At 44.6% G+C, this 15001-nt stretch overlaps 1 protein-coding gene across 1 annotated transcript; it reads right to left on the reverse strand.

Annotated features, from left to right (window-relative positions):
* Nucleotides 1-417: 417 nt before the first annotated feature.
* On the reverse strand, nt 418-14883 carry LOC120050532 (immunoglobulin-like domain-containing receptor 1). The gene is made up of 7 exons (XM_038997119.1): nt 14670-14883; nt 7332-7502; nt 6235-6384; nt 5752-5871; nt 3193-3339; nt 2717-2839; nt 418-2617 (listed from the first exon to the last, which is right to left on the reverse strand). The coding sequence occupies exons 1-7, from the start codon at nt 14734-14736 to the stop codon at nt 1722-1724; spliced, it is 1674 nt and encodes a 557-aa protein (XP_038853047.1). The 5' UTR covers nt 14737-14883; the 3' UTR covers nt 418-1721.
* Between the last annotated feature and the right edge of the window lie 118 nt (nt 14884-15001).

Here is a 15001-nt window from a genome sequence, read left to right on the forward strand (position 1 = left end):
GTGGCTTTTCAAGTAAACATTTTCAACACAGGGTAAATTATGTTAAATAAAAAATATGCATTTAATTCCTGCTAACTTTGTTATGTTGAATAAATTATCACAAGCGAGTATGACATCCCATGGCACACATCTTATGTGGATGGCCTTTGACCCTGAATGTAATTTTACTCAAATTCTGTCAATTTGTCTTTACATTGCCTTGAGCTAATCTGATCACAACAGAAAGGTGATCATATATTAGGTCTGAAGCAGGCATGTCTGTAACTTACTGGACAATGGAGGAGCTTCCTAGTGTCTGTGTGTCCTATAGGCCAGCCTGTTGGGTGTCAGTGTGTGAGTGTGTCATTTGCCTCCAGCATGTTTGAAATGGGAACCAGTTGGGTGAAGAAGACACCTGTACACAAAGGTATCTATAAATTAACTTTATTGAAAACGTTTCCTTCATTGTCCCTAAGAGGGAGTAACTTACACCTCCACCATTTTCTATCCAGAGACATCAAATCATACAGCTGTGATCTTCACATCAAAGCCTAGTTCACCCTGAGGATATGGTGGTGGTTTTGCTTCCTCTAATTGGATAAGTCCCTAAGCAAACTGACTTCAAGTAACAGCACATCGTCTTTGCTCATTTTCCTGACATTTGATATATCGTGAGTCATATCGATACCTACATAACTGAATATTCAAGATGTCCAGACAGAGCGCACAATTCAAACTATTTACATGTACAACATGTAGAAAGGGACCTGAGTGATCATGGAGTACAAGCCTACATAGGCTATAGCTAAAAACAAACAGGGAACATTTTGTTTTCTGGTTTACTTTTGACAAACAATTAAATAAGGCATATTATGTATTATTCTCATCTGTTAACAATGTTATGGCAATGATACAAATAAAATGTAAAATATAAAACCAAAATACCCTTCAAAACGTCAACTTAAGATATGTGTAGTAACTTCAAAAACGTTTAAGAAATTGTAAACGTTCTAGAGTATGAATCTGGAAAATCAGATCGACATGTCGAATTGCATGCCGCCAGCTATCATTCGTGCTTTCTGTCATTCATTTATCTCGTTTAGTCCTTTCTTTCCCCGTTAGGATAATACAAGATGGAGAGATGTAGGGCGGATGGAGGAAAACAGAGAGCGAAGGTGAAGGAGGAGGACAACATGGCTGATGACCAAAGACAATTGCTTAGCTCTGCAAAATTGCCCAACCTCAGTTCTTTCTACAGTCTCTGATTTGCCAATGCTGAGCCTTTCAACTGCTCATCTACTGTTGAGGGCTGACTCACTGGCTGGCTGACTACTGTACTGTACACACAGCTTTTGTTTGCACAACAGATTGTCAAGATTGGGCACTTATCTGCACTGAGAGCGTTCAACCAACAGAGGGGGCTGTTGTAATGCCATTCAGCAGAAGGAGAGGAGAGGTAGCCAGTGAGAGCCCAGATCAGATGACCACAGTGCCTCCTGCCAGAACTCTTGTCCTGTAGTGGGACACATTAATTAAAGGCTCCCTGAATGGAAGCAGTGACGAAACCAAGTAGTATGCACCAGTGTGTCTTTGTGAGTGATTCTTTCATATCTGCCTGATTATATGATTATGTGTAATTGAAGGCATGGATCAAATGCCATTGTCAGATGGTAAATGCTTTTGAAGGAGTTGTTTGTGTGGTTTGCGTGTGTGTGTTTAGGAGTGTTTATTCAGTGTACTAACTAAAGCAGAGTTTTAACAGAGTAACGCTCATTCCTCCTTGGTGGTTTCTGTCCCGGCTCGTATTCAGAATAGCTGGGCGGGATGTCCGAATACATTTCTCCTCCTCCTCCTCCTCCTCTCCTGTGACCTCTGCCCTCTCCTCTCCTGTGACCTCTGCCCTCTCCTCTGCTGCTGTTTTCATCCTCATCTGAACTGAACGACCCTCTGCGGGAGCGGGAGTAGTTGCTGGGAGGCGGGGCGCGACGCTGCTCCTCGAACAGGTCGTCTCTGGAGCGGGATCGAGGGACCCTGTCGCTGAGGTCGTCACGTGAACCCATTCGACCTCGCGCCCCCCGACTCTCCCCGTCCAGAAAGTCTTCACTGTAGCTCCTTGGCATGCCACGGCTCCTTGACGGCGACGGGTAACGGCGCCCGCTGGCTTCGCTGCGGTCGTCACGGTGATTGGTGAAGCGACTCTCGCTGCGGCTGCTTTCTCTGGAGCTGGGTGGACCTGTTCTAGGAGCAAGCGGTGGCTGGCCCCCTCTCCGACCTCCTCGTCCAGGCTGCTCTATGATGGGAGGCATCTGGATGACCCCCCGGTACTCCACGGCCCCGTCGTCCAGGCCAGAGAGCATGCTGGGAGGACCCGCTGAGAAGGGGATGTGCTGGGGCATCATGTGCTGAGGGGGAGGAGGTATGATCTGAACCTGCTGGTGGTAGGGCTGGGGCTGCATCATGGGGCTGGTCCCATCCATGCCCCTCACCTGGCTCTCCAGGTAGTCCAGCATCTGCTTGTTGCCGGGATGTTGGTTGCCGTAGATGCTGGCAGCGTGGACACTGGGGGGCATGTTGTAGCCAGATGGGGGAGGGGGGAGGGGCATGGGGGCCATGGCGATGCTCTTCCCTGATTGGGAGCCTGATGGGATAGAGAAACCCATGATAAGTGACAAATATGGATTTGTTAAAGACACATTTAGAAGATCAGAAGCATAGCTCTGTTGTGTGTGTTACTAACCTGCATACAGCAGAGGGTTCATCTGTGAGGAGCCGTGGCTCATGGGGCTGTAGATAGGCTGACCTCCCATCCATGGACCCATGGCCCTCTGGGCATCCTTCATCATCCTGTGCTGCATCACCGCTGGAGAGAGAGAGACACAGAGGAAGAGGTGAGATGGAGCCTAAGTGTGGGAGAAAGAGAGTGTGAGTGAGAGAAAGCGAAAAGAAAGAGAAGAGAGAGGCCCTTCTCTACCTTTCTCAGGACAGCAGCAGGTCTGTGGGCAGCAGGGACAGATAGAGAGGCCCTTCCCTACCTTTCTCAGGACAGCAGCAGGTCTGTGGGCAGCAGGGACAGACAGAGGCCCTTCCCTACCTTTCTCAGGACAGCAGCAGGTCTGTGGGCAGCAGGGACAGACAGAGAGGCCCTTCCCTACCTTTCTCAGGACAGCAGCAGGTCTGTGGGCAGCAGGGACAGACAGAGAGGCCCTTCCCTACCTTTCTCAGGACAGCAGCAGGTCTGTGGGCAGCATGGGCAGCGGACGTAGCAGCAGCACCTCTGAGGACAACACTGGCAGCAGCAGATACAGAAGAGCAGGATGAGGAGCAGAGCTCCAATCACCATGAACAGCACCGTCAGCCAGTCTGGAGACAGCCACAACACAGGAAATCATTACACCAGATGATACTTACTAGGTCGGGAAACAGACATGCACTTATACCCATGTGACTTCATTTAGAGTCCCTTCCCACCAGGGTCTGTATTTACAAAGTGTTTCACAGTAAGACTAGTGCTGATATAAGCTATGGCTTCTCTTAATGAATAAGATGACATGGAAACATAAATCTATGATAATCGATCATTTCAATAAGCATTTTTCTACGGCTGGCCATGCTTTCCACCTGGCTACCCCGGCCAACAGCTCTGTACGCTCCGCAGAAACTTTCCCAAACCCCTCCCCACTTCTCCTTCACCCAAATCCAGACAGCTGATGTTCTGAAAGATCTGCAAATCTGGACGCCTACAAATCAGCCGGGCCAGACAATCTGGACCCTCTCTTTCTAAAATGATCTGCCAAAATTGTTGCAACCCCTATTACTAGCCTGTTCAACCTCTCTTTCGTACCGTCTGAGATTCCCAAAGATTGGAAAGCTGCCGCGGTCATCCCCCTCTTCAAAGGGGGAGACACACTAGACCCAAACTGTTACAGACCTATATCCATCCTGCCCTGCCTTTCTCAAATCTTCAAAAGCCAAGTTAACAAACAGATCACCGACCATTTTGAATCCCACCGTACCTTCTCTGCTGTGCAATCTAGTTTCCGAGCTGGTCATGGGTGCACCTCAGCCACGCTCAAGGTCCTAAATGATATCATAACCGCCATCGACAAAAGACAGTACAGTGCAGCCGTCTTCATCGACCTGGCCAAGGCTTTCGACTCTGTCAATCACCGTATTCTTATCGGCAGACTCAATAGCCTTGGTTTCTCAAATGACTGCCTCGCCTGGTTCACCAACTACTTCTCAGACAGTTCAGTGTGTCAAATCAGAGGGCCTGTTGTCCGGGCCTCTGGCAGTCTTTATGGGGGTGCCACAGGGTTGAATTCTTGAGCCAACTCTTTTCTCTGCATACATCAATGATGTTGCTCTTGCTGCTGGTGATTCTCTGATCCATCTCTACGCAGACGACACTATTCTGTATACATCTACCCCTTCTTTGGACACTGTGTTAACAAACCTCCAAATGAGCTTCAATGCCATACAACACTCCTTCCGTGGCCTCCAACTGCTTTTAAATGCTAGTAAAACTAAATGCATGCTCTTCAACCGATTGCTGCCCACACCCGCCCGCCCGACTAGCATCACTACTCTGGATGGTTCTGACTTAGAATATGTGGACAACTACAAATACCTAGGTGTCTGGTTAGACTGTAAACTCTCCTTCCAGAATCACATTAAATCTCCAATCAAAAATTAAATTTAGGCTCGGAATCGGCTTCCTATTTCACAAAACAAAACCTCCTTCACTCATGCTGTCAAACATACCCTCGTAAAACTGACTATCCTACCGATCCTTGACTTCGGCGATGCCATTTACAAAATTGCCTCCAACTCTACTCAGCAAATTGGATGCAGTCTATCACAGTGCAATCTGTTTTGTCAACAAAGCCCCATATACTACCCACCACTGCGACCTGTATGCTCTCGTTGGCTGGCCCTCGCTTCATATTCGTCGCCAAACCCACTGGCTCCAGGTCATCTATAAGTCTTTGCTAGGTAAAGCCCCGCCTTCTCAGCTCACTGGTCACCATAGCAACACCCACCCGTAGCACGCACTCCAGCAGGTATATTTCACTGGTCATCCCCAAAGCCAACACCTTCTTTGGCCTCCTTTCCTTACAGTTCTCTGCTGCCAATGACTGGAACAAATTGCAAAAATCACTGAAGCTGGAGACTTATATCTCACTCTCTAACTTTAAGCATCAGCTGTCCGAGCAGCTTACCGATCGATCACTGTACCTGTACATCTGTAAATAGCACACCCATCTACCTCATCCCCATATTGTTATATATATATATATATATATTTTTTTTTTGCTCTATTGCCCCCCAGTATCTCCACTTGCACATCATCATCTGCACATCTATCACTCCAGTGTTTAATTGCTAAATTGTAATTATTTCGCCACTATGGCCTATTTATTGCCTTACCTCCCTAATCTTACTACATTTGCACACACTGTACATAGATTTTTCTATTGTGTTATTGACTGTACGTTTGTTTATTCCATGTGTAACTCTGTGTTGTTGTTTTTGTCGCACTGCTTTGCTTTATCTTGGCCAGGTCGCAGTAGTAAATGAGAACTTGTTCACACCTGGCCTACCTGGTTAAATAAAGGTGAAATAAAAATAAAATAAAAATGGACAGGAAGGACCTCTTAACGAATCAGATGACATGGACAGGAAGGACCTGATCCTAGATTAGCACTCTTACTCAGAGATGCTTTATGAACACGGCCCAGGTTGTGGTCATAGCTGTGGTTGTGGTCAACTTACTGTAGACCATGAGGCTGATCACGCCATCCAAGCCGCCACTGGTGTCTCCTGTGGCTTCCACAGAACAGTAGTAAACTCCGTTGTCCCACCACATGATCTCATTGATCACCAGGTCAGCCTCTGTGGAGGAAGACAGCCCAACGACGTCAAAACATGTCAGAGTAGCAACAAAGAGCCCACAGTCATACGTTGTTTCTCAATCCATTCCTCTGGGAACCTCCCGTCATTTCACATTGTTGTTGTATTCCACCACTATTTTGATTAGTTAACGCAGGTGTGACATTGTGGCTGGATTAAAGTTACAAAATTCCAGTAACGTTCCTAAAATTCCCAGCTTTTCCAGAAATCCCCAGGTTGGATGATTTCCGGTATCAGGAGGGATTTAAGCAGGGAATCTGGAATTCTCCAACCAGGATTTCTATCAAACTGGGGGATTTATGGAAAGTTACTGGAACTTTGCAACCCAAGGCTGTCTAGACTCACTGTTCTGGACGGAGATCTTGCGTTCCCGGTACTCTGGGCCCAGTATGGCCTCGTTGGAGCCTCTCTTCTGGACGATGATCCTCACCGTGCGCTGGCGGTCTGGGCAGTCATTGGCCGGGTCCTGACCCAGCTGCAGAGCATTCTGGTACGCTATAGAGGGAGATATGTTTCATACAGAAGTGTGTGTGTGACTGACTGAGTGTTACTGTACATCACCAGTAATTTAATTAATATTTCAGGTTCTAGAGTTAGACAGGAAGTTTGGGCCTCACTACAAACCTGAAGAAAACACTACAGCAAACTCCTCTACCCAACAACTAACAACCTTAGAATTTGCCTATATACACCGTCAAACTGTAGCCCAACTAGTTAACATGTAGCCCAACTAGTTAACATGTAGCCCAACTCCCAAACCCAGCTCCAGGCCAGTTCTCTTCACTTCCCCCATAACTAACCTGGAGACTAGTACTCCAGGACAGGGTCCATAACTAACCTGGAGACTAGTACAGGGTCCATTACTAACCTGGAGACTAATACTCCAGGACAGGGTCCATAACTAACCTGGGGACTAATACAGGGTCCATAACTAACCTGGAGACTAGTACTCCAGGACAGGGTCCATAACTAACCTGGAGACTAGTACAGGGTCCATAACTAACCTGGAGACTAATACTCCAGGACAGGGTCCATAACTAACCTGGGGACTAATACAGGGTCCATAACTAACCTGGAGACTAGTACTCCAGGACAGGGTCCATAACTAACCTGGGGACTAATACAGGGTCCATAACTAACCTGGAGACTAGTACTCCAGGACAGGGTCCATAACTAACCTGGAGACTAGTACTCCAGGACAGGGTCCATAACTAACCTGGAGACTAGTACTCCAGGACAGGGTCCATAACTAACCTGGAGACTAGTACTCCAGGACAGGGTCCATAACTAACCTGGATACTAGTACAGGGTCCATAACTAACCTGGGGACAAGTACAGGGTCCATAACCAACCTGGGGACTAGTACAGGGTCCATAACCAACCTGGGGACTAGTACAGGGTCCATAACCAACCTGGGGACTAGTACAGGGTCCATAACTAACCTTGGGAGTAATACTCCAGGATGGGGTCCTTGCAGAAGGACTTGTATCGCCAGGTGACCTGGACATCCTGCTGGCTAGCGGAGGTGGAGTAGTCACACCTCAGGATGACGGAGGCAAACAGAGCTGTACTCCTCTCTGTCTGAGGAACATTCACCTGGACGCTCTGCACCTCTGATGGGAGAGAATACATCATGTCAGTGTGTATATGTATATATGTGAAAGGGGGAATGTACACTACCGTTCACAAGTTTGGGATCACTTAGAAATCTTCTTGTTTTTGAAAGAAAAGCAAATTTTTGTCCATTAAAATAACATTAAATTAAATGAGTGTAGACATTGTTGATGTTGTAAATGACTATTGTAGCTGGAAACGGCAGATTTTTCATGGAATATCTACAGTCGAAAGTTTACATACACTTAGGTTGGAGTCATTAAAACTTGTTTTTCAAACACTCCACAAATTTCTTGTTAACAAACTATAGTTTTGGCATGATAAGTAATTTTTCCAACAATTGTTTACGGACAGATTGTTACAGTGAATTATAAGTGAATCACAATTGCAGTGGGTCAGAAGTTTACATACACTAAGTTGACTGTGCCTTTAAACTGCTTGGAAAATTCCAGAAAATTATGTCATGGCTTTAGAAGCTTCTGATGGGCTAATTGACATAATTTGAGTCAATTGGAGGTGTACCTGTGGAGGCCTACCTTCAAACTCAGTGCCTCTTTGCTTTACATCATGGGAAAATCTAAAGAAATCAGCTAAGAAAATGGTAGACCTCCACAAGTCTGCTTCATCCTTGGGAGCAATTTCCAAATGCCAGAAGGTACCACGTTCATCTGTACAAACAATAGTACGCAAGTATAAACACCATGGGACCACGCAGCCGTCATACCGCTCAGGAAGGAGACGCGTTCTGTCTCCTAGAGATGAACGCACCTTGGTGCGAAAAGTGCAAATCAATCCCAGAACAACAGCAAAGGACCTTGTGAAGATGCTGGAGGAAACTGGTACAGAAGTATCTATATCCACAGTAAAACGAGTTCTATATCGACATAACCTGAAAGGCCGCTCAGCAGGGAAGAAGCCATTGCTCCAAAACCGCCATAAAAAAGCCAGACTACGGTTTGCAATTGCACATGGGGACAAAGATCGTACTTTTGGGAGAAATGTCCTCTGGTCTGATGAAACAAAAATAGAACTGTTTGGCCATAATTACCATCATTATGTTTGGAGGAAAAAGGGGGATGCTTGCAAGCCGAAGAACACCATCCCAACCGTGAAGCATGGAGGTGGCAGCATCATGTTGTGGGGATGCTTTGCTGCAGGACCCTCCTGCACTTCACAAAATAGATGGCATCATGAGGTAGGAAAATTATGTGGATATATTGAAGCAACATCTCAAGACATCAGTCAGGAAGTTAAAGCTTGGTCGCAAATGGGTCTTCCAAATGGACAATGACCCCAAGCATACTTTCAAAGTTGTGGCGAAATGGCCAAAAGGCAAACAACTACAGGGTATCTGAGTGGCCATCACAAAGCCCTGACTTCAATCCTATAGACAATTTGTGGGCATAACTGAAAAAGCGTGTGCGAGCAAGGAGGCCTACAAACCTGACTCGGTTACACCAACTCTGTCAGGAGGAATGGGCCAATATTCGCCCAACTTATTGTGGGAAGCTTGTGGAAGGCTACCCGAAACATTCAACCCAAGTTAAACAATTTAAAGGCCATGCTACCAAATACTAATTGAGTTTGTAAACTTCTGACCCACTGGGAATGTGATGAAAGAAATAAAAACTGAAATAAATCATTCTCTCTACTATTATTCTAACATTTAACATTCTTAAAATCAAGTGGTGATCCTAACTGACATAAGACAGGGAATTTTTACTAGGATTAAATGTCAGGAATGGTGAAAAACTGAGTTTAAATGTATTTGGCTAAGGTGTATGTTAACTTCCGACTTCAACTGTACATAGGCGTACAGAGGCCCATTATCAACAACCATCACTCCTGTGTTCCAATGGCACGTTGTGTTAGCTAATCCAAGTTTATCATTTTAAAAGGCTAATTGATCATTAGAAGACCCTTTTGCAATTATGTTAGCACAGCTGGAAACTGTTGTTATGATTAAAGAAGCAATAACTCTGGCCTTCTTTAGACTAGTTGAGTATCTGGAGCATCAGCATTCGTGGGTTCATTACATGCTCAAAATGGCCAGAAACCAAGTACTTTCTTCTGAAACTCTTCAGTTTATTCTTGTTCTGAGAAATGAAGGCTATTCCATTCGAGAAATTGCCAAGCAACTGAAGATCTCGTACAACGCTATGTACTACTCCCTTCACAGAACAGCGCAAACTGGCTCTAACCAGAACAGAAAGAGGAGTGGGAGGCCCCAGTGCACAACTGAGCAAGAGGACAAGTACATTAGAGTGTCTAGTTTAAGTAACAGACGCCTCACAAGTCCTCAACTGGCAGCTTCATTAAATAGTACCCGCAAAACACCAGTCTCAACGTCAACAGTGAAGAGGCGACTCCGGGATGCTGGCCTTCTAGGCAGAGTTGCAAAGAAAAAGCCACATCTCAGACTGGCCAATAAAAATAAAAGATTACATTGGACAGAGGACCTCTGCCTAAAAGGCCAGCATCCCGGAGTCGCCTCTTCACTGTTGAAACTGGTGTTTTGCGAGTACTATTTAATGAAGCTGCCTTGTGAGGCGTCTGTTTCTCAAACTAGACACTCTAACATACTTGTCCTCTTGCTCAGTTGTGCGTTAACCCTATCAGTCCCGAGGCCTGTTTACACACCAACACAGTGCTGTTTATTAACCCTATCAGTCCCGAGGCCTGTTTACACACCAACACAGTGCTGTTTATTAACCCTATCAGTCCCGAGGCCTGTTTACACACCAACACAGTGCTGTTTATTAACCCTATCAGTCCCGAGGCCTGTTTACACACCAACACAGTGCTGTTTATTAACCCTATCAGTCCCGAGGCCTGTTTACACACCAACACAGTGCTGTTTATTAACCCTATCAGTCCCGAGGCCTGTTTACACACCAACACAGTGCTGTTTATTAACCCTATCAGTCCCGAGGCCTGTTTACACACCAACACAGTGCTGTTTATTAACCCTATCAGTCCCGAGGCCTGTTTACATACCAACACAGTGCTGTTTATTAACCCTATCAGTCCCGAGGCCTGTTTACACACCAACACAGTGCTGTTTATTAACCCTATCAGTCCCGAGGCCCCAGTAAAAATCAGCTTCTCATTGATCTGACTTTCATTGATCTGCACGTCCAGCCCTGATATTTATCCTCACAATGAAGTGTTTCAACAGTTTATATTCAGGACAACCTGGGCTACAAGTAGAACACAAAACTACTTGACATAAACAGTTGTATTCATGAGTTTTATTGACAAATAATACAAAAAATAAGGTCAGCCAAAGCAAAAACCTGATCTAAATGAATTTATATGAATGCTGTAAGTACAGAAATGGTTTGCTCACTGGGGAAATGAATATCCAACTAGTCAATGACAACTGTGTGGAGTTTATGACAGCAACTATGTGAGCTTATTACAATATTATAGACACTATGTCCTGGGATTTCCTATGATCTATGTAGAAGAACCGCTTACAGTATTATAGACACTATGTCCTGGGATTTCCTATGATCTATGTAGAAGAACCCCTTACAGTATTATAGACACTATGTCCTGGGATTTCCTATGATCTATGTAGAAGAACCGCTTACAGTATTATAGACACTATGTCCTGGGATTTCCTATGATCTATGTAGAAGAACCCTTACAGTATTATAGACACTATGTCCTGGGATTTACTATGGTCTTCTATGTAGAAGAGGCCTTACAGTATTATAGACACTATGTCCTGGGATTTCCTATGATCTATGTAGAAGAACCGCTTACAGTATTATAGACACTATGTCCTGGGATTTCCTATGATCTATGTAGAAGACCCCTTACAGTATTATAGACACTATGTCCTGGGATTTACTATGGTCTTCTATGTAGAAGAGGCCTTACAGTATTATAGACACTATGTCCTGGGATTTCCTATGATCTATGTAGAAGACCCCTTACAGTATTATAGACACTATGTCCTGGGATTTCCTATGATCTATGTGGAAGACCCCTTATAGTATTATAGACACTATGTCCTGGGATTTCCTATGATCTATGTAGAAGAACCCCTTACAGTATTATAGACACTATGTCCTGGGATTTCCTATGATCTATGTAGAAGAACCCTTACAGTATTATAGACACTATGTCCTGGGATTTCCTATGATCTATGTAGAAGACCCCTTACAGTATTATAGGCACTATGTCCTGGGATTTCCTATGATCTATGTAGAAGAACCCCTTACAGTATTATAGACACTCTGACCTGGGATTTCCTATGATCTATGTGGAAGAACCTTACCTTCTAACGACTCTACTGTAGCTCGTGAGGTCATAGACCTAAACATGTCACATGTGCGTGTTCCTGAGAGTCTCAGCTTTTCAGGGATAGCTTTAATAGTTTGTAGCTCAAACCATTCGGACTGCCCTAGTCTCACAAACACCGCTCTAGCTTTAATAGTTTGTAGCTCAAACCATTCGGACTGCCCTAGTCTCACAAACACCGCTCTAGCTTTAATAGTTTGTAGCTCAAACCATTCGGACTGCCCTAGTCTCACAAACACCGCTCTAGCTTTAATAGTTTGTAGCTCAAACCATTCGGACTGCCCTAGTCTCACAAACACCGCTCTAGCTTTAATAGTTTGTAGCTCAAACCATTGGGACTGCCCTAGTCTCACAAACACCGCTCTAGCTTTAATAGTTTGTAGCTCAAACCATTGGGACTGCCCTAGTCTCACAAACACCGCTCTAGCTTTAATAGTTTGTAGCTCAAACCATTCGGACTGCCCTAGTCTCACAAACACCGCTCGAGCTTTAATAGTTTGTAGCTCAAACCATTGGGACTGCCCTAGTCTCACAAACACCGCTCTAGCTTTAATAGTTTGTAGCTCAAACCATTGGGACTGCCCTAGTCTCACAAACACCGCTCTAGCTCAGCCCCCGTTAAATCACAGACGAATCGTTGGTACAAAAATGCGCTGGCGTTCCGGTGGGACTCATTGGGTTAAAGCATATTGAATGTGAGAGAGAATGAAAGAATGGGATAGAGTATGTGTACGTGTGTGTGACAGAGCCCTGCTGAAAGTGGTTCAACCAGAAAAACTAGTGACTGAGAGAAAGAGACAGCCTGCCACAGGAAACAGTTTGATGCTATTCAAATAGACTCAACTTCCATTTTGATTGTAAAAATACATCTACAGTATAGGCCAGGTGTATTCAACTCTTACCGTACGACAGGGTTCTCCAACCCTGTTCCTGGAGAGCTACCCTCCTGTACGTTTTCGTCCAGGTGTAACTAACCTGGTTCAGTTTATCAACCACCCTGGTTAGAATCAGGTGTGCTAGATTAAGGTTAGAGTGAAAACCTACGGGACGGTTTCTCCCCAGGAACAGTTTGAGAGCCCTGAAACAACGCAGTGGAACTGGCTTTGAGGTCCAGAGTTGAGGGATATAGGCAATAGACCACCATTTACAACCTGGTTTTAGAGCATTTCGTATTATTCAGTATGTAAATCCGAGACACTCCATTTAGTATGATATGTTAAGTTTCATATGGTATGTATTCATTTGTGGATGTCCATCACACATTTCCTATGATATGTTCAAACTTACAATTCGTATTACATGTTCCGATTTGCAAAACTTACAATATGTTAGGAATTTGCTAAAAGTATGATATGTTACAAATTCTAGCTAGGTGGTTAACGTTAGACAGCTTGCCAACGTTAGCTAGGCTAGGAGTTAAGGTTGAGTTTAGGAGTTAGGTTAAAGGATTAAGGCTAGTGTTAGGGGAAGGGTTAGCTAAAACTGTTAGGGGAAGGGTTAGCTAACACTGTTAGGGGAAGGGTTAGCTAACACTGTTAGGGGAAGGGTTAGCTAACACTGTTAGGGGAAGGGTTAGCTAAAACTGTTAGGGGAAGGGTTAGCTAAAACTGTTAGGGAAAGGGTTAGCTAAAACTGTTAGGGAAAGGGTTAGCTAAAACTGTTAGGGAAAGGGTTAGCTAAAACTGTTAGGGAAAGGGTTAGCTAAAACTGTTAGGGGAAGGGTTAGCTAAAACTGTTAGGGGAAGGGTTAGCTAAAACTGTTAGGGGAAGGGTTAGCTAAAACTGTTAGGGGAAGGGTTAGCTAAAACTGTTAGGGGAAGGGTTAGCTAAAACTGTTAGGGGAAGGGTTAGCTAAAACTGTTAGGGGAAGGGTTAGCTAACACTGTTAGGGGAAGGGTTAGCTAACACTGTTAGGGGAAGGGTTAGCTAAAACTGTTAGGGGAAGGGTTAGCTAAAACTGTTAGGGGAAGGGTTAGCTAAAACTGTTAGGGGAAGGGTTAGCTAACACTGTTAGGGGAAGGGTTAGCTAAAACTGTTAGGGGAAGGGTTAGCTAAAACTGTTAGGAGAAGGGTTAGCTAAAACTGTTAGGGGAAGGGTTAGCTAACATGCTAAGTAGATCAAAGTAGCAAGTAGTTGAAAAGTTCCTAATTAGCTAAAATGCTGTATTTGTCCGTGATGAACTCGTAACCTTTGGGTTGCTAGAGCTAGATGTTTTCATTATACACCCACCCACCCACACTACTTCCGTTTTTGCCTTAAGTAACAGTTCGTCTTATGTAACCATACCAAACATAACATATCACACTAAATGGAGTGTCCCGGATTTACGTACAGAATAATACGAAATGCTCTGAGACCAGGTTGCCATTTAGGCTAGTCAGGTTACTCTGTGACTGTCGGGGGTCTATGTCCTTGTCCTTGAATACCCTCCATAATTACAATTATTGAGGTGAAATGTCAGGATAACTAACACCCATTCCACCTCTCTCGAGCCCCCCAGCTGGAGCCAAACCATCAGGAGTTTTGCTCAAAAAAGGTGAATTCCATTTTCAATCTACAGTATTTCATTATGAGTAGGTCTAAATCTAGATAAGATCAGTAACTGTAACTTGATAGGACTACAGTGCGAGTCATCGTGAGAACTCATCGGTATCTGTCCATCATGTGACCGATACCCCGGCTCGTGCCTAACTGGCTAGTCATTGAAACTTTTTGGGTTGTGGATGGATACATTACAATAGCATAAACTGTTTGACGCGACTAAATGAAACCAAGCTCTAATGCAAGAACAGGACGAATTGACAACATTAACGATTCAAATATGAATTGCTAATTTTCATCAACAAAAACTCACCTGTCGGTAGGGAAGAGAGGACGAACGCGGCCAGTATCAACCTCCTCATCGTTGATGATTGATCCATTAAACTAATAAATATTATATCGTCCAATTAATTATCTATAAAAAAAGGAAAGACCTACATTATCCTCCTAAACAGACTCCCCATTGTTCTGTCTGTCTTGTGTTTTGTCTTGAAGACGGCTCCTTCCTTGTCCGACACCTTTCGGGAATTTTGTTTGATGGCTGCGGAGACAGACAGACCCCACCCCGAAACAGGTGCTGTATGTGACGTAGACAGGTGCTTCCTACCGCAGAATGGGCACAGTTTGAACTAAAATGCCGCTATG

The sequence above is a fragment of the Salvelinus namaycush genome, chromosome 7, assembly GCF_016432855.1.
Source record: "Salvelinus namaycush isolate Seneca chromosome 7, SaNama_1.0, whole genome shotgun sequence".
NCBI lineage: Eukaryota > Metazoa > Chordata > Actinopteri > Salmoniformes > Salmonidae > Salvelinus > Salvelinus namaycush.

What these genes read in the sequence shown, in the direction of transcription:
- LOC120050532 (XM_038997119.1), bottom strand. Translation starts at nt 14,736, where the DNA reads ATGGATCAATCATCAACGATGAGGAGGTTGATACTGGCCGCGTTCGTC. An exon ending in CCTGGAGTATTACTCCCAAG is followed by an intron (nt 6,385 to 7,331) that starts GTTAGTTATGGA and finishes CTCCCTCTATAG; the next exon opens with CGTACCAGAATGCTCTGCAG. An exon ending in GATCAGCCTCATGGTCTACA is followed by an intron (nt 3,340 to 5,751) that starts GTAAGTTGACCA and finishes GGCTGTCTCCAG; the next exon opens with ACTGGCTGACGGTGCTGTTC.